Source organism: Pecten maximus, chromosome 10, assembly GCF_902652985.1.
Source record: "Pecten maximus chromosome 10, xPecMax1.1, whole genome shotgun sequence".
Classification (NCBI taxonomy): Eukaryota; Metazoa; Mollusca; class Bivalvia; order Pectinida; family Pectinidae; genus Pecten; species Pecten maximus.
Genome location: NC_047024.1, coordinates 42149382 through 42170318, shown reverse-complemented (window position 1 = coordinate 42170318; position 20937 = coordinate 42149382). Strand labels below are relative to the sequence as shown.

At 34.4% G+C, this 20937-nt stretch overlaps 1 protein-coding gene across 4 annotated transcripts in view; it reads right to left on the bottom strand.

Annotated features, from left to right (window-relative positions):
- LOC117336097 overlaps nucleotides 1–20506 on the bottom strand; it is a 36141-nt gene extending 15635 nt beyond the window's left edge. For 2 of the 4 annotated variants that reach the window (XM_033896473.1, XM_033896475.1), the window contains exons 1-2: nucleotides 13533–13675; nucleotides 9930–10133 (exon numbers count right to left, since the gene is read on the bottom strand). In XM_033896473.1, the coding sequence (XP_033752364.1) occupies nucleotides 9930–10133; nucleotides 13533–13575 (247 nt within the window). In that variant the 5' untranslated portion in view covers nucleotides 13576–13675. Of the gene's footprint in view, nucleotides 1–9929; nucleotides 10134–13532; nucleotides 13677–19984 lie in introns of those variants that run through there. The other 2 variants (XM_033896476.1, XM_033896477.1) reach the window with 2 other exon arrangements.
- Between the last annotated feature and the right edge of the window lie 431 nt (nucleotides 20507–20937).

Below are 20937 nucleotides of genomic sequence, written 5' to 3'. Positions count from 1 at the left end.
TCAGTTGTATTACAATGCTTATAAATTGCAGGTACATCGATTTCGGGAGGGGGCGTTCCTGTTGTAAAACTATAGTCCGATTAACATGTGTCGTGAGATTTAATAACCTGTATTTGAAACAATAATGAATGCATATTTTGCGTATAATTTTTACATTTCAGGTATTTTGAAACAAACTTTAAATATGGATGTGTGAGGAACAGAGTATCGGAAGCATAGCAAGATCTATCTACAATGTACTCAACAGCAATTTTCAAAATCGCTTCATATAATCAGATTATTCCTGCAAAACATCTTGGCTACAATATACCATATGTTAAATTTTTTTTTTTTTACTTTTTTTTTTTTTTTTTTTTTACTTTTTTCATTTTTTTAAGATAATATTTTTAATGATCAATATTGTATTAAAGGTCATTCAAGCTCCCACACATGCTTTTGGGAGATCAATTTAAGCATCAATTATACAATTCAATTATCAGAGAGAAAACACGGCTCATGGTTATCGCAGAAAACCATTTGAAAGAAACAAGGTATCTTGATTTGGTTGATGATTATCAGAGAGAAATATTCTTTCTATTTCCACTTGACAAACATCAGAGATACCACGGTCAAGGTTAATTCTAGTCCAGAACAAGCATAAAGGGTATGGACAAAGTAATACCTGTCACTTACCGACCCCTGCTACAAAATAGAAAAATGTGACTTGCAAACTTGCAAGAGAGCGCCGACATACTTTGGCGTTACGTATACAGATACATTCGCAGACGGGGGCGGTATGGAAGGAAACCTTAAGTCGCCCGGGTGTCATGCACAGGTAGGGGACAAGTAAGGAGAAAAATCATATTCCAAGGATCGGGTCGGGTAATTTGCATCTAATGTGTCTGATATATCGTAAAACGTCAACTACTATTCATAATATTTAAATGCCTAAACTGATTAAAACATTGAGCACTATGACTACCAATTGTTTTTAGTGAAATATACATCGTATTCTATATGGCTGTATACTACTGATTTGCTAACGTCACCTGTACATGTAAACGTCACGCGCTACTTCGTTAGTATATACAGCATTTTAACTGAACCATCTATGTTTCCACTAATTCATCATAATCCGATTTTCATATTCGCCGTTATTTACCTCTGCTGGTAATCAATAATTCTGTTTCCGGTCAGATATATTCACCTCATTGTATCATAGCTGACCACCTTACTACGCTTTAAATTATGAAGGGAGTGTTCCTGTCATAAACATTTGTGACAGAAATTCTACCTTGTTGAAAGTATTACAGCGCCAACCAATACTGATTTTATCGTTTAAAATCAAAGATGAGCTCTTGCTCTACAATACCAAAAATTATACATTTAACGATTTAACCGTTTCATCATTAAAAATCAAGAATAAGCTCTTGTGTTCTACAATACCAAACGTTACCCACTTTACGCTTTCATGGATTTATCGTTAAAATTCAAGGATAAGCTCTTGTTTACAATTTTGCCGCCACGAAAAGTTCAATATCTATTTGGTGAATGAGAAATAAAGAAATAATTAATTGCATCTCGATAAACTTCTATCGCGTTCCGTCTGAGGTATAGTCTGACTCACCTATCGTGTTGACTTTTCGTGCCATATGCAAAGTATGCCAATCTTTGTTCATTACTGTTTCACACAAGTACATAAGGTACAGTAGGTGTACACGTTACGGAGTAACTGGCTGCGTTGATATCGAAAGATGCTTACAAATGATACAAGCAATTTGAGGAGACAACAGTGAACTCTGACGTTTATTCTAAAAACAATCGAGTCACATGGTCAAGATGTCTGTTCAAAAATGAAACAAACATCATAGCAGACCCGGCCGCTGAAATGTACCATCATATGGACGTTCATTTGTATAGAACGTGTTGACCAATCAGTGGAGTCCGAAACCAGTTCCACTACCACACCAACTCCCAATTTAGATTGAAATAATATTAATGTGGTATAATTCGAAAATGCACATGGTAGGCAATGCTGTGGGACTTCAGTACCCGGGGTATGTTGTAACTATGGACGCGCGCAGTTGACCTTTAATTATTTGTTCCTTTATCTATTCAACATGATAGCCTCTTGCACCAATTAATAGATGTCAGCGCGGCATATATGATGACATGTAAATCATCCAGCTAAAGGGCGGGGTTCATTTTCTAAATTCATCTAGGAAAGGTTATGGGTTAACATTTCGAGCACGTGCATTTTTTTCATAACCCGATTATAATATATACATTTACCTACTAACTACAATTAATGTGTTTGATATTGTATTTTATAGTTCCTTATCACACCCAATCAGCCGTATTAAATTAGACTATCCCATGTTTGTATGGCCGCCCGCTAATGGAATTAACTTAAGGCGTCTGGCTCCATAAATATGCACCAGACGTTCGAGGTCTTTAACCTCTGAAGTGGTCAGTTAAATGATATACAAGAGTTATATTATCCCCTAATTATATTTCATGTGGACACGCCTACGTCATAAGTACATATATTCAATGAAGGATTAATCTAAGACTGACCTCAGTGTGTGGTCACATGTGATCGCGTCGAGTATTAGCTAGTAAATGTGTGCCCGTGATGTAACTGAAATTTTTGCTTTGTCATAGATCTTTCATAAGATTTTTGGGATCACAAACATGATACTAGTTTTTTTATATGTATTAGCTTTGATGAAAAAATAAATCGCTTTCCCGAAAAAAAGCTATACAGCTATAATTTCATTTCTCAGGGAATACCAGTAGACATTACCAAGAACCTTTATAACGATAAAGTAAAATTAGTAGACTGCATGTGATTATTTTTTTTTCTTGATTTATTTTTATACTGAAAAAATAAGAGAAAAATAGTTCTATGGTCTACTATATTTTTAAATGATTTAAAAATGAAAAACTGGAAATATGTTAACAGTATTCACGCAAAGCAATATTTTTCCCCTAGTACAAAGTGGTTTATTTTTTACAGTCATTGAAAACATTCTGATTAAGATTAATGGAGGAGTTTCAGATATACCAGGATATATATTGGACATATAAGATATCTGTATTAACGTATATGTAACACGGATGACAAAGTGATATACAATGTCACTTGGATCGTTGGGTGCAGTGTGAATTCATGTTATCAGATGTATCATTATGGATTGGTGATATTCCGTAATTGTGGAAATGTCATAGGACACCGGGTAAACGACTTTATCGCAGCAGTGAGTCCGACCGACAACAGAAATCCATGAATTGATGATGAATGGACACACAATACTACACCACAAATGTATTAAGTTATTCAAGGTGGCCGTTATAATCCCCAACAGCACATTGATCGACAACAAAGAAATAAACGGTAATTTACATTAATTTTGGTATTTAAAAGTCATCTCTCCTTTATGTTACCTGTCTGAATGAACAAGGATAGTATTGTGCTATTTCGATTTCAGTCTCTGGACAATTGCGCTTCGTGAGATAAGTGAAATGGCCAATTGAAAGAGGTGGTAGGTAATTAGGATCCATGCGGCTCGGTAGCTAGGCTGTGTCTGTTTGTGTTTACATTCACATTCAAAGACATCATTATAGAGAGTTTCCAGATATATATGGGAGCTCTAATATAGCCATCGCTAGGAATCGATTTGAACACAATAAGGAAATTTCGCAATTTCCCGGTGTGCAGGGGTTAGAAAGTTAAAATAACGTTTTGGTGACAATCCTTCGATGTCTGGTATTTCGGCAATAACTCTTATTGTGTTATTTACATGAAAACCCTAAAGTCTGACATTTTGTTGAAAACCATATTTTTGACATTTCTGTGATAACCCTATATAATCTGACATTTCAGTGATAACCCTTTATAGTCTGACATTTCAGTGATAACCCTATATAGTCTGACATTTCAGTGATAACCCTATATAGTCTGACATTTCAGTGATAACCCTATATAGTGTGACATTTCAGTGATAACCCTATATAGTGTGACATTTCTGTGATAACCCTATATAGTCTGACATTTCAGTGATAACCCTATATAGTGTGACATTTCTGTGATAACCCTATATAGTCTGACATTTCAGTGATAACCCTATAGTCTGACATTTCAGTGATAACCCTATATGGTCTGACATTTCAGTGATAACCCTATATAGTCTGACATTTCAGTGATAACCCTTAAGTCTGACATTTCAGTGATAACCCTTAAGTCTGACATTTCAGTGATAACCCTATATGGTCTGACATTTCAGTGATAACCCTATATAGTCTGACATTTCAGTGATAACCCTATATAATCTGACATTTCAGTGATAACCCTATATAGTCTGATATTTCAGTGATAACCCTATATAGTCTGACATTTCTGTGATAACCCTATATAGTGTGACATTTCAGTGATAACCCTATATAGTCTGACATTTCAGTGATAACCCTATAGTCTGACATTTCAGTGATAACCCTATATAGTCTGACATTTCAGTGAAAACCCTATCAAATCTGACATTTCAGTGATAACCCTATCAAATCTGACATTTCAGTGATAACCCTATATAGTCTGACATTTCAGTGATAACCCTATAGTCTGACATTTCAGTGATAACCCTATATATTCTGACATTTCAGTGATAACCCTATATAGTCTGACATTTCAGTGATAACCCTATATAGTCTGACATTACTGTGATAACCCTATAGTATGACATTTCAGTGATAACCCTATATAGTGTGACATTTCAGTGATAACCCTATATAGTCTGACATTTCAGTGATAACCCTATATAGTGTGACATTTCAGTGATAACCCTATATAGTCTGACATTTCAGTGATAACCCTATATAGTCTGACATTTCTGTGATAGACCTATATAGTCTGACATTTCAGTGATAACCCTATAGTCTGACATTTCAGTGATAACCCTATATAGTCTGACATTTCAGTGATAACCCTATATAGTCTGACATTTCAGTGATAACCCTATATAGTCTGACATTTCAGTGATAACCCTATATAGTCTGACATTTCTGTGATAGCCCTATATAGTCTGACATTTCAGTGATAACCATATAGTCTGACATTTCAGTGATAACCCTATATAATCTGACATTTCAGTGATAACCCTATATAATCTGACATTTCAGTGATAACCCTATATACTCTGACATTTCTGTGATAACCCTATATAGTCTGAAATTTCAGTTATAACCCTATATAGTCTGACATTTCAGTGATAATCCTATCAAATTTGACATTTCAGTGATAACCCTATATAGTCTGACATTTCAGTGATAACCCTATAATCTGACATTTCTGTGATAACCCTATATAGTCTGACATTTCAGTTATAACCCTATAGTCTGACATTTCAGTGATAACCCAATATAGTTTTACATTCCATTGGTAACCCTATACTATCTGATATTTCAGTAGTTAATTATCTTATGCTTGTCGCCCTGTCCTGAACATATCGTGCCTTTAAATACCCCCTTGGCTTAATACCCCGTCGGCTAAATACCCCGTTGGCTCTTATACAACACACACCTATTATGAAGATATATACATGCATTCGAATTATTTAGAAATCTGCAATAGGATTTAAAATGGCTAGTATAGTTTATCAAGTAGGCTTGATATCGGATTTTTCGAAAAGTAAATATGACTCTTGAGAGGAGACATAATCAGGATTAATAGAATATTAAGAACTCGACACCTCTAAATGTACGCAATAATTGACACAGGGCTTTATAAACAGATTAACTTAATGATTTAAATACTACTATAAATGGATTTTCAAGGATTCAAATTAACCACCTTAAAAGTACTTCTCAACCGAACACAGAATCGGTATAGAGCCCTTTTCTTTTAAGAAAATGAAAATGGTGTCATAGTTTTATCTCCAGTAAGTAAATGAGATAAAGACATTTACTTCATATGTCTTGTGAGCGGGTTCTTTTTAGTGTCCGTCCGTATCAAAAGGGGAGTGTACAGTTATCACGAAACGCCCCATTTTTAATGGTTTTAAGAGTAACCGTTGTAAGAGCCTTATTGCACTTAAATGTATGCCTCTTCCCTGCCCCAAGTGATAACATTGTTTATCTGGACCTGTTTATTGCTTTTGGTCAGAATTGCCATTTTGGTGTGTGCTTTGGCATTGACTTGATGTTTTCGGTAGTAATGGATGATACATTAGAAAGGATGCTACAATAACGCTTACTGTTATTAATAAGTTGTGTATTTCTTTATAAACTAAACAATATATCAATCTGAACTTCTCCTTCGGAATAAAAAAGAAATTTACAAAAGGCATACAGACAATTACATGATGTGCCATAGTGGGTTTTCAGAGTATGCAAGCAAAATATGGTGGATATTTCTTTTTGTTTTTCAAAGGTTATGGAATGACGGAGTACCTATAAAGGTCACCATGGTCATGCTGATATACACAACAGCCTCGATATCATCGGTACACCAATTAATTCTGTTACGGCGGAAGTTGCCTTCCGATGTCTGACGATAGTGAACACCGTCGACCGGAAGTGCCGCCATTACCACCGTGATAATGTTTTGAATTATTGGCTTTACGTTCGTTGTAATGACTGCCAATTTTCATATCTCTTATAATTCATAGAAATCAACTATCAAAGACAAACGGTAAATTGCGTATTACCAACTGTTTCAATGTATCATTATACTAAAAGATTAATTAACGAAAAGGTGTTTTGATAAATGCCATTGTCTTATCTGATGGCAGCCACATTAATGGGGGGTGGGATAAAGCTGAACTTTCTGTTATACGTAACAAATGTGTTTTGTCCTTACAACAGCAATTAGAAACACACCAAGATCAACCACAACACCGTGTCGTATTAATTGGTGTGTTGAACACATCAGGAGAATACATTTGCACTGTGATAACCTATTTGGTCCAGTTTCAGGACAATATCGGGGATCGCAAAGCTGATACAAGTTCACTATTACTGTGAGTTGATGATCCCAAGCTTATCTGCTAAATCCGATATAGTTATGTGTGACAGAGATTGCTGGCAACATAATCTATACTGGGGAATTATTGAGTGCAGTAGCACTAATATACCAACGACTGCCTATTCAATACCGTCGGTATTATCGATTGCCAGAAAAAAAATCCACATCTTTTTTTTTCAAACCTTTACTAATGAGCATTGAATGATATACTCTGATTATAATTTGTTCTCCGAATCGATTAGTAAAATGGCCTGCTGAATTCTTAAGAAGACGTCAGTCATTTTTAAATGGCAACAGCTTTCGTGAATTATAGACGTTAATAATCCAGTGTTTTGAATTTGAACAGCAACAGTGGGACCAATGTGGAATAAACGAAGAAGGTATTTCACTGCAGTCAGTCAATATACATGAACATTAATATTGATATGCCATCATATTTCAACTGACTAAGAATTCGTCAGACGTGATGTTTTACAAATATTCCAGACAGGCAACACTACTTTGTAGTTAAAGGCACACATATAAGACTCATCAGTAGGTTTAGTCTGTTGGAAAGATTATTACAAAGTATGTGACATTTATTTCCATTACGAACGTTTCCCATAGCATGCAAACGGATTTCCGTATTATCGAATACAGTTTTTTTATGATATAGTTTACGTCCTTTTCGGAGTAATGGGAATTGGACCAGACTTGTTTGAAGCTGTTTAGTTCATCATTCAAAACTACACCATTCTTGAACAGACAAAAAGTTAAATCTTATAAAAGGACAATTTCTTTTCACAATTATCAAAGGATTTCCCTTCGCGAAGCGTTTTTAAAGGTTTGAGATGAGCCTACGCATTGCTCTTATAGTTAAGGTTTAAGCAGTTATTGACAGGTATTGTGTTTTTTTACGGTTAATATATATATATATATATATATATATAACATCTATATGGTGATATAACCTATAAATATTAACGTTTGTCACCGATATATAACAATCACTGCAGTTTATTCCATTCACCGAAATTGTATACTAATAAGACGTAATAGATAATATGTAAATGTCTGAAATTGATCTTTCCGAGATTACACGTGTCACGGAATATTGATTGTGTTTATGCAGAATAAATTTACAAATATTCAGCCGTGAAATAAAAAAGACTGTTAAAAGCATAACATAACGTTTTGTCTGCCATTCTGACATGTTCAAACAGCAAAATTCACTTACACAATAGATTTGTTGAGCTTAAACAACCATTGACAAATAATTTGTTATTTTATTGACGTATACAATTTATTTATAATTTCCATATTATATTTCTTTGTTTTAGCACCTTTATCACACATTAAACACTTACATTTTAACCTTTTATTCTTTTTGTATCCAATATTTGTTTCAGGCGATTTAATACTGTATACCAACCTATTTTCGCGGCCTCTTATTTTTATTTCGTTTTCATGCCTAACGACTTTTTCGCGTCGATTTCATTTCGCGATTGATAGTCATATAAGACCTACTGTACCTGTGAGTGAAACGTTTTCTCGGCGATTGATTTTCTTGAATTCTAATCGATTATTCGATTAATCGATAATTCTAATTTTCAGTAATTGATAAATACAATATGCCTTTATCTCTCATTGTTGACCATGTAACCTTTATCACAGACATGTGGATCATGTGTTAATATTCATCATAGTTCAGCCATAATTAACTGCCACATTGACCTCCGATTGTCATATTGATAAGTAGTCCATACAGAGAAGTTACATAGAGTGCTCCAACGAGGAAAAGGATCACCCCCGCTAACTGTGAAACTTTCAGATATCTTTATGTGTGTACACACGAGTGTATTACAATGTAATTGTCCGACATGAATGTTCAACGTATGAATGACACGCTATTTTAACAGGCTAGTTACAGATCTATTGAACGTCTTTTGCACGTCTTTTTCTAATTTTGTTGAAAAATTAACCCTTTCACATAACGTCAAAACGTTACAATAAATATATATGTCTACATTGTCATCCACTGTGAAAATTATATAAAAAATCTTCTTTAAAAAATTATCGCCATTTTGTATCCTTGATAACAGCCTTAATACAGTATATAAAACCTGACATGGACAATAGTAAACACATTTTGTATCATGAACCTTATTTTTTGGGCGTGTATATTTAGCAAAATAATGCATACCGACACCGTTTGAAATCAATAATAAGCGTATTTTAGCCTAAAACGTTTACACTTTGTTAGTAATGTTTGAGTATGAAGGTGTTCGTGTCCTTTATCTTCAGTTAAACCTTAATCTTAGAATCCACAAAGAGAATTTCTGAAGAGTTGCATACACCATATGTTTGTTTACGTTTGAGTTTTTAAGGAACTAAATGAACAAGTATACACGGTAACACCATTTACATTTGTCTGTAGTCAAAATCAATACAACTAATTAAATCATCAATTATGGAAAATACTTTATATAAGACACGCACACACGGGAATGATTTTTAAATATAAACATTCATCATATACATGTACCAAACTGCTACGACTCAATATTGATGCAAGCTGCCAAATCATGGAAATTCTAAAGGGACGTCAGAAAAACAATTTTTGGTTTGTTTATTTTAACTTCCTATTAACAGCCAAGGTCATTTAAGGACGTGCCAGGTTTTGGAGGTGGACGAAAGCCGGAGTACCCGGAGAAAAACCACCGGCCTACAGTCAGTACCTGGCAACCCAGAGGTGGAGGGCTAGTGATAAAGTGTCGGGACACCTTTACCACTCGGTCACCGCGGCCCCCAGAAAAACAAATTGCCTGAAGAAATGCTCAAATTTAGTAGAAGATGAGCAATAATCTTATTAATAGAATTAAAAGTCAAATACGGAGTAAGAAAAATAATTAAGGACTAATAACATTAATTAATATATTAAAGTATGGCTTACCATTCTTCAACGGTTTGAATAAGTCCGATTTTTTCCGGAACCAGGGAAGTATCCTTCCAATTTCCACTTCCGTGCGGTCAGTAGGATCCTTTTTGATGATTGTAATCACCTGGTCGTAGATGTGGGAAGCCATATCTCCGGAAGGCATCTTGGAAGCGGTGTTGATTTGAATGGCACTGTCAGGTAAATGGGAAATATCCACACCTGCACATAAAGAGAACTTTTTCATTTTCACGGATTCCAAGACAGTAAAATAGAAACAAATCCTAGATTAAAAATGTCCTTAATGAGGTCACGGCATCAGTATATTCCTGGAACGTTGTGTTATTTACTTATCGTTATGTAAACACCAAACAAGTTCAAATGCTGCGTAAAACAATGACATGTTATATATCTTCAGTTTTAATCCTCCTATATGTTGCCAAATGGATGCCAACCAGTGTCAACACATTTGGATGGCAAACAAGGTCGTTATTTATATCCAGAAAACTTGTGATATGTTAAAGCATCGCTCGCGCGTATATAAAAGGAAACCCGTATGCTATCTTTTGTTGCGTCTGTCACTCGTGTAACTGTCCAAATGTCCACATTAAATAACAATTGTATGTTGAATAACATACATTTAAGTTGCAGTGGAATGGGCTTGGCCTTTGTTATAAATACAACTGACGTTTATCGGTATGTTATAAGAACGGTGAGATTTGAACGTCGGCACCAGACAGTAATTCTCACAGTCTCCTGTAAGATCTACTGAAACTATTCCTGTCACCTCTGTCATGATAAAGTTCCTCCTTGTATAACCATTTCTCGTTAATCCTCCTGTGCAAAATGCTTTTAAAAATCTACATCAGCACAAAGAAAATTAGCCTTAAATATCCATATAGATAAGTTGATACATTCGTTGTAAAATCAAGCTAGAAACATGTTTCGTCGAATGTCTATCGCAGTACACGCTTCGTCCATGAAAGATGCAAAACTGTCACGTTATTTAGCTGATACAGTCTAATTATTCAGATTACCAAATTCTCAATAGTTTCTTTTTTCTATGATGTTAATATTCTCTACATTTAAATATGTGACTTTTCACACTGCATTAAAGATAAACAGTGATTATCTTCACGATGAATCTTTACCAAGTATTTAAATATCTTGGCACGTTCTCATATATCTCCATTCTTCTTACTCGTGTCATATATTAAAGACTAATAGTAGTTATAAAAACATCACTAACCTACCTCTGCGAAATAGTTTTGTGGGACTCTGTAAATTATGCACAAATTGAGTATTGGATATCTAATGAATTCCGTTTGAAACGTTAGTTGTTTTAAATGATTTAGGCCAGCTATTTTACGGTTAATATATTGTTTTGTCTGCTCGATCATATGTATTTAGCAATTATATAGGGAAGGAGGGATAGATTTAACATACGTTGAAGCGCTTTCCATACAAATGGACATTTAGAGTTATATCTGTTTTACATGTAATCGTGACGATTTCTACTTCCAAATGATTAATTTTCTTTTTCAAGATCTTAACCTCTCCAGGTCACCCTACATGTGATATGTATGATTAATGTTATTTTTAATTTTCTTTGTGTGGTATTGGCAGGTCATTGCTGTTTCAATATTCAAGGACTAATTTCCATCTTTTCATGACTGATGTTGACTGCTAACGAAAAAGAAACCCCAACAACACAGGGTTTCTAGAGGTACAGATTGATGAAACAATGCAAAACTTTATGGCCAGTGTCATCCTATTGTGAAATGTTTCCTTGTATGGAGTCAGATACATAATGTGAGATATGTTCAATGCTTGTTGATATACGGAGCAGAAGACGCCTTCCCTCCTGGAACATAATGTCTTATTATCACTGTTTCAAGTGTCTTCCACCTTTAGATTCTTTTTTCTTCTTTTTTTTTCTCTCGATTTTCATTACGGTTTCGCTTACATTTCCGTACTACCTCTGAATTTTTGTCTGTCTCTCCATCTTTTGTATATCAACATAAGGAAAACATACCTTTTGAATGAATTCTACAGAAAAAGTGCGTAATATTTTGAAATGTAATTTTAGTATTAAATGATGATATAACGAAGAATAGATAATTTATACTATACAATCATAATCCTTCCAGGACGATTCAGGGAGGCTAAATTTGTTGGAAATCCAGAAAAAATTTATAGACACAAATAAAGTTACAGCAATCAATCCCGGGAAGGAAGTGCTTTTAATGTATATACTATGAATGATGTTGTGATGTGTAATACCAAATATAGTGTAATAAATGTTCATATGGTGTGTAGTAACACTTAGGAGAGCTCTGATTAGTTGCAGATTCACGTTGATTCAACTCTTGCATCACAAAAGGGAGAGGAATAGAGTGACAATATAGTGTAATTCTGATTCATGTGGTTTTTAAGAAAGTTGGCAAAGTTTTTTAGTTTGTTAGATAAACAGAATCTTCCATTATCTTGATGTGATGTATGATACTCAGTTATATAAGTCATTGGTCTTTTAATAGCTTCGGGACCTCCTCGATATTGATTCTCCATCTTTCAATGGAGCTTTTTGATTTCTTTTCTAAAATAATTTTGTTGAACATTGATTTTATATTATCGAATTATCATTTTATTAGCTTTTGAACCCAAAAGAGGCTCAACAAAATGAGCAATTGCCTGCCTGCTTTAAACCATCCTCCATGTACACGGACTTATTTCTAGTTTGGCTTTCCTCACACACCCGACACACGGAACACAAACCAACTATAACAAAACTAGTCTGCTGTAAACACATGGACAAAGTCACTTTATCAGCTTTTGTCAAGGCTGCACCTAAAGTAGCTTTCTAAACCCTCGCTAGACCAAACGTGTGATTCAGAAGAAGTATATAAGTATGATATTGCTATGAAGTGGTACTGCTAAAGAGAACACCGATCTGTCAGTTACATTATCCGAAGTTTAACCAGAAAAGAGGCATATTAAACCTATTCCCGATCAGCAATATGATCTAACAACTCTTCATATGCTTTACATCAGCAGCAACATAATATCCAGATTTTATCAATTTTAGCAATTTAATATGTTGACATATAATTACTTGATATCAGTAATTACTGTAACTGTCTAATGAGCCAAGGTCCCCCATCTAACCATCCCCACACTACATTCGCTCACGGTTCCAATCTAGGACCATAGCCTAGATTGATTCCGTTTGAAATCTAAATTAAAATTTTGTTATGTTCATCATTTTCCTTCCCGTATTGAATTAATTTCACATTTGTTTTTATTATTGTTTATTGTTTATTTAACAGATAGATATAATTACACGGTGAGCAGACAGCATACAGAACTATCTATGTATCCCTTTGAATCCAACTTTTGAAGGTAAAAATATTGATTCAACTACAGTTTACGTATTTTGAAATAGATATTGGAAATTCTATACTCACGTTTACAAACATTACTATGTATATAAAACAAATAGAAAAGTGTAACTAATACAAAAGAATCAATAGCCTTTTTGGATAATTCTGAAAGCATGGTACAGATAAAAAGTGTGGGATCGCATTAAATGAATCGTGCGTGCCAACAGTTTTGATATACAACCTTCCTTAGGAGCGGATCTCGGAGTGCTCTGTATAGATGTCATGATGTCGATTGTACCAGACTCCCTTGTAATACTACTGTAGCAGCAGACTCCCGTGTAATACTACTGTAGCAGACTCCTCTCTCTAACATTGATTAACACACTGTGGTTAGCTAAACTATAGGCCGATAAGTGCTCGGTTGTTTTTGATTTATTTACACTGAATTTAACAAATAAGGATTAAATGTTCAGTGTATTGATCTGGCGCCTAATCGGACTTTACGTTATGGGATAGGACACATAGTAAAATGCAATACCAGTGACCTTCTACTGTACGGAATCTTCATAATTCTCCGTCCTATGACGTCTGCAAATCCCTGTTTATTTAAAGACCACCCGACCACTAAGTATAGTTACCTGTTTATGAAGACTTACCACATGTTTACATATACTTATTTATATAACAATATCTAATATAGTATTGATGCCTTCAAATTCTAGAATACATTACGGTTAACAGCTTCAACTAACGATGAGCATTTAGTCATGCTAAAATGTGTAATATTCTGTCACCATTTATCAACAGATCCATTAGCACTCTCCTTCATGCATGGTCATGCATAAATAACGTGTGAATTGGTCTTCCTTTTTACATCAAAGGAGGGTGTAAATTTGAATATTTTTTCCTGCAAAAAGATATATACTTATCAATGATTGACTTCAAGGTACACCTCCTTGGCTCTGATAACTGAGGGTTAGAATTGCAGTGAATTTCACTAGTGTACATGTAAAAATCTAAAATATTCTTATCTAAATAAATATATAACAAACAAAAAATGAATAGTAAAAATTGTCGAATCCAAAACATTTTGATCGACAGCCTGTTCCATTTGTTTGTTTAATACAGTTTCTTAAAATCTGAGTGTTCTTTTAGTAAAGTAGCTTTTCTATAATATACATGTATATGCTATATATCGGTTAAATCGTCATCTGTAGTTAAATATCTTTCTCTCCGTGCAAATCATGAACAGAACGGCTTACTTCACAAGTACATTTAACAAAACATATCGTTCTGTCAGATTAGGGTAGCAAATGGCAGAACAGAACAGGTTAGTAAATGGTATGCACGCCAAGATAGAGAATATCGGGGTGTATCTTCGATACCGACTGTTTAGAGGAACAAGGACGTACGGTATCGCCAACATGGCCTGCTTGGAAGTAAAGTGCCGTATTTCATATTTATCAATTTTTAGATTTTGATGAATTACAATTCCGACTGAGCTTTTCTTATAGAATATGTTCTTTATATCAAGTGCAATTGTCTAATTCTTTTGAATCACACTGTCTTTTAACAGAATTAGACCATTTAAATTGATATAATGTACAAATTCTTTAAGAAAATGTCACTCGTAGTTGTAATTTATTTAAAATCTAAAAAATAGATAAATTTGAGATACGGCCCTTTACTTATTATATACGTTTTTGTTCCTCTAACGTGCGTTCTACGATTATGCCAGAACAGAACAGGTTTGAAAATGGCAGGCATGCAAATAGAAACAGCAAAAGCGAACGTTTTAATACCAGCTGGTCAAAATCTAGAAGACACTTCCAAAAACACTATATTATATTATGCAATGTGAAACAATGTTTATTCTTTTTTCAAAGCTTCGTAGCTTTTTTTCAATGAAGTGTATATCAGAATAATCAATAAAATACTTAACGTTAAGTAGTGACACAATAATATCTCTCCAATACAAGAGTGTCGTGCAATAAAACGTTTTGATGACTCGAATCAACAATGGCGGCTAGTCAATCATGTGCCAGAACACCAAGTCATTTTTGCATGCCGATATAGGTTTTACTCGTCAATAATCAAATTGAGATGCATATATTCCTATATAAACAGCGGTAAGATTATTGATATCAAAAGCCATGTTTATTAATGTTGAGATTGCTTTTATTAGCGTCAGTGAGTTCACATAGAAGGTCACTGATTGTTATGAGTACACCTTACTGAATGAACAATACCCGGACTGTGTAACAAACATCTTAGAGACGTCGACTGGGTGGATCAAACATTTCCACGACTCTGCTGTAGGTAATCCCAGGATCTAGACAAAGGTATCACACACTGGTCTGTGTATCACACCCTGGTTGTTTTCTAACCGCGAGAGTGTGGCATATATCCAATTATTTTTCGATATATACGAAGAGCAAATGGCCGATAAGTTTCGCTTGGATGAAAAAGAAAGCTGTTACGCTGAAAAATGGGAAAATGAATTGAGAACTCATGAATATGCTGACTTATCTCAGAATTAATTCTCGAATCGAATTTATTATACGTAGTGCAGTTAAATATATATGTTAATATGAATTTCAGATGTATTGAATAATTCAAATGAGTTACAAGTAAAACATATGAGTCTATGGGTAAAACTGTAAAACTGGACTTCTCGGGGTAGGAACGGACAAATTTTCAGTTAGATTTCGCCGTGTATAAACAACGTTATAGAATATATGTTATCACAAGAATAACGGTGTGATAATGTAAACCTAAACGCCATGTCACGTTTTTGCGTATCACCTTAACTATATTTACTAACGTTTTTTTTATATCATAATTTACCAATATACTTTTCTTTAAAGCTTTGTGATGCCACGATGACGAATTCATTAGATAAAATATTTAATGACGGTAAATTATAATATGATTCCACCAACACCAAGTACCTATTCTGGAAACATGGTTAAATAAAAAGATGAAAACGTGTATTATGTTTCCGTCCCTGTTACATCACCTTGTTCCTGCAAATGGTAGTGGTAAATACATTTCTGTTGTGTCTGGAGTGAATAGCAACTTTATAGTATGATAAATAAGTGAATTTGTATATTTCTAAACACTAAAATATTAATGTATATGAGTGTACAAGTGTGTAACAAAAAATAATACCTGCAAAATTGATATTTGCCGAAAATTTTTCAGCATAACCCCTTTAGTATCTATGTGGTGTTTGAGGGCCACAATGCCACTTTTAACGAACTCCTTTTCTTGGCTGTTCAGAAAGTCATCCACTGCATGTTAGCTTATGGTTAAGGTTAGGGTGCCTGAAATAGCTGTTTTCAGTTTTGGCAATAGATGAAAATGTGATGGAGCGAGATCAAGTGAATAAGGCGGATCCTCAATTAATTAAAAGCCACAATTGTGGTCATAGTCAGAGAATAGTAGGACTTAAAAAGAACATCCTTGCAACCTCCTTCAATACGAGGTTCACAATCGGTCCCTCATATAATCAGTATTGAACAAGTGTGTCGAAATATTATTTAGATACCTCAATAGTCGCCATTAAACATGTATTCACAACTGTTAGGTACTTCTGTCTTTGTAAATTAGGATTTAACAAACACACAACAACACTAAAATCATCACGTGTTGTTGTTACCTGTAAAACTGCCAAAAACTACAAAAAGTCATAAATAAGTACCTTAATATCAATATACATATTTAAAGCCAATAACAATGCCTGTGTAAACATTTTAATCCAATCAAGACATTCACCCCTTTTGTACATGTTCACGTGTCGAACATAGGCAAGACTTGCCGCTATTGAAAGCGTATTGACTATAATCGTATTGGCATTGGTCAGAATGCAACAGAGTACTGCATATTTCAAGGTTGTCCCTGATGAACCTAGTTTGCGGGCAGCAAATTTCGTGGAGTCATGCCTTGTAAACAATTTCCTGTAAACAATTAAAAATCACTGGGATCTTATTTTCACGCTATATTAATGACCGCGAAGGAAGCGAAATTGAACCCCCATGAATATTACTAACTATACAGTAGTTAGGTACGCTGCATCTTCATTTCCCCTTGGTATTGGATGATCATGCTTGTCATGGTAAATATGTACGAGAAATGGTTTAAAACATTTTAGCCAGAGAAACACCAAGAATCAATCTATGTGTTTATTCAATACGGCTGTGCTTTGATGTCATAGCTTGGGCTTTACAATAAAACATATTAATCTACTGAACAAAAAGTACATCCACGATCTCGTTAGAGAGATACCGGACATATTAGTCCTCTCCGTGAACCAGAACTATTTCAGAGAAGTAACCAGTAACCGAGAAAAGGCTAGAAAATGGTCACCAACACCTTCATATTGTTAAGGGTCACTTGATGACCTTACTAGGGAATCAATTTGATAACGGTGTCTACAATTTTCAAACACAAATATTCGTTATGTATACTTCATACATATCTAATTAACTAGAAACTTCTATGGGGGAACCCCTGATAAACATAATGGTTTATCGAGTCACGAATAAGCTGTGACAGGTAGTCTTACAAACAGCTGATGATGGTATAATAGTTCAGTAAGAATGTTAGCCATTGTACTTCGCCGTATGGTGAGCAAAACAATCTACCAGTTTTTTTCACCCATACTAACGCAACACATATATCGCTTGAAAAATCTGCCTATAAATTTATTTCAGATCACAGAAAAAATCATATCAAACTAATATCTGAAATAACCTTCATTTTCTCTATTCAGTGATAAATATTATAGTGTTTACTTCAAAACAAGATATGTATATGATTGACAGAATCTCTATTTAAATATCGTGTTTGTATTCGGTCGGAGTTCACAAAACTGTCTTTCACTATCTAGCGGTATAGCGTTGATTTGTATGGGCGCTTTATAGCACCGATATAATGAACGCGTTTCTATCCAAGGTTGGCTGTGTCCGAAACCCATTAACGGTAAATCAAAAATGTTGTAATTGATAAAATATCAGTTATTGCTGTTGGGAATTCCATTTCATTCTTGTCCTTTCATGCTATAGTCACTCATTCATCCCATATGGGAATACCTTTCTGTGTAGGTATTGGAGCACCAAGTCCATGTACTTTAGTTTCCCGCTTAGACCATTTTTAATAATTACTTTAATTCCCGTGAGGAGCATGATTCACTTGTCGATATTAACTGTCAACATCATGGAATCGAACACCTGCCCAAAGGTTTACCAATGGATAAAGGAAGGGTAGCTTAACAACGAATTTGTTTACAAAAAAAAAAAAATAAAAATAAAAAAAGGGGGAAATTGTTTATGTACTCGTGGCACCTAAAGCCGTAGATGATAATGATTGCCTCAGCTGATGACGTTGTCACTTTAAAGTGTCATCCGAATGAAAAATCATAATTTGGAAACGGTTTCAGGACTTTCCATTGGCTACATTGTCCCGAACAATGGCTAACGAACGAGACTATCAAGTACAGGTAGAGTGAAAATAACCACAAATAGATGCCCTAGGTCTAGAGATGACTACAATGGATTTGTCTTGTACCGTTTATGCTTTTAAGAAGGGAACGTATCATAAAATTGAGATTATGTATAAATACAATACAGTACATATCTATATTTCTAAAAGGTTGCTATTTTGCTAGTGTCCTACCATTTTTCGGGATATATACATAAACAAATCAATAATAAAAATAAAACAAATAAAAACAAATCTTCCAAAGCATGACAACAATTAATTCATTTCCGTTGAGGTTGTTTCAATTTTCATTAGATGTGAATATATTTAATACTGCAATAATTTTATATTCTCTAAAGTGTTACTTTAATCATATACTAAAGTTTCCCCATGTATTACTTCGTACATTATTCGTTGGCTTAATGATAGCAATTGTTTGATACATAAACGGTACATATTTACATACAATAGAAGGTCATTGTCATTAAGCATTATGTAATGAATGACAGCAGAAACTACTAACAATTATCGTAATTGTAATATACCTATTCGAAATCTGATAATGCCGATTATCACGATTATTTAAATAAGGTTTAAATGGTTATAACACGATCATAGATCGTTATCATGAATATGTAACCAGCTTTAACTAGTTATAAAACTACCAACCGAGACAACAAAGCCATTTATGAATCTATTATATACTATTCATAATGAATATACGGTATACATGCAAATTAAAAAAACAACAATAAAAAAAACTTATGAAACTCTTTCTATTGAATATGGAAATAAGACTTCAATGGCTATAAAACATGACATAGCGAAAATTTCAAGGAACATTGCTATTTTCAATAAACAATTAATCAAACCAAATGATATTATCAAACCATGATATGCAAATAAATAACTGATTATGATGCGGATGCAAATTAAGCTCCCTGAATATTCCTTGTATCCCTGTATATTCACGATGGCCGTTAGTTAGTATATATACGTCCTCAGTCTATAGACCCGTATACTATGACCATTAACACTAATAAGGGAGCTTCGTATGATTTGGATTGATCATTCACTACCAATAACCACAAAAATGATAAATTAAGGAAAAGGATACCCTCATGTGGTGCCTGTATCATGATCAGCAGCCTCGTGTGATCAAAACATAGGGAGTTAAAAAAAAAATTAAGAAAAAATAATTTTCTGCCTTACCTGTCCGATAGTTAAATCCCTGGTCCTTCCTATAACGGATTCCTATAGCACGCTACAGAGCTCTTTACAACAGGTATATGGTATCGACTAGTTTAAAAGTGTATCAGGGCTGGCACAGAGTGTATCCAACAGCATCATACTACAGGTAAATCTATAAGCGATGCTGGGATGGCATTATTAGAGGATATTTTGATATCGCTTAGCCGCACAGTTTCCTTATTAATACAGGAATTCAGCCGAGAATCTTAGCGTGTTGCACAATCATCACCGTATCTATAGCGACGTAGTACTATTGTGACCACCACAAATAAAAAAGATTGGGAATCAATGTGTATTTCGAGCATCCGTGTCACTCTTATGGACTTTGAAACGTCTGCCGTGTCTGGTTAAAGCGGGGTTGAATGAAACGGTCGTTGGTGTTAAATAGTTTCTATTCCACGTAAAATCCTCGCTTTCAGTTTATGACAGAATTGCTTCACGATCATTGGTTCTTCAGCTTGGGATCATTCCCTAGATAGCTAGTGAAATCTACTGGCTATTCGACCTATGTGTTCATTAATGTATAAATTATACACCGACTTTCTCATATCCATCTCAATCAATTAAAATCAGAGTTTTCGCAAACCCACTAAATCAATTATAATCACATGGTTTTCCCGATCGAACTTAATCCATTAAAATCACCGAGTTTTCCCGAACGTAATCAATTAAAATATAGCCGTCCTTATCAATAACAACCAAGGACGTTTATTAGAACCAACTTTAACTAAACTAACCTACGTTTTCCTAGCTAGCTTACAAATCAATAAATATCAATGACCTTCCTGAATCAAATGAATAAAAAAAACCTCAATATAATTCTTTCGAGTTTGTAACAGGAATTCCAGCTGTTTGTGGCGCTCTCTGACTGACGTTTCTACTATAGCCTTGGTTTTATTGTCAAGGCTGTCACT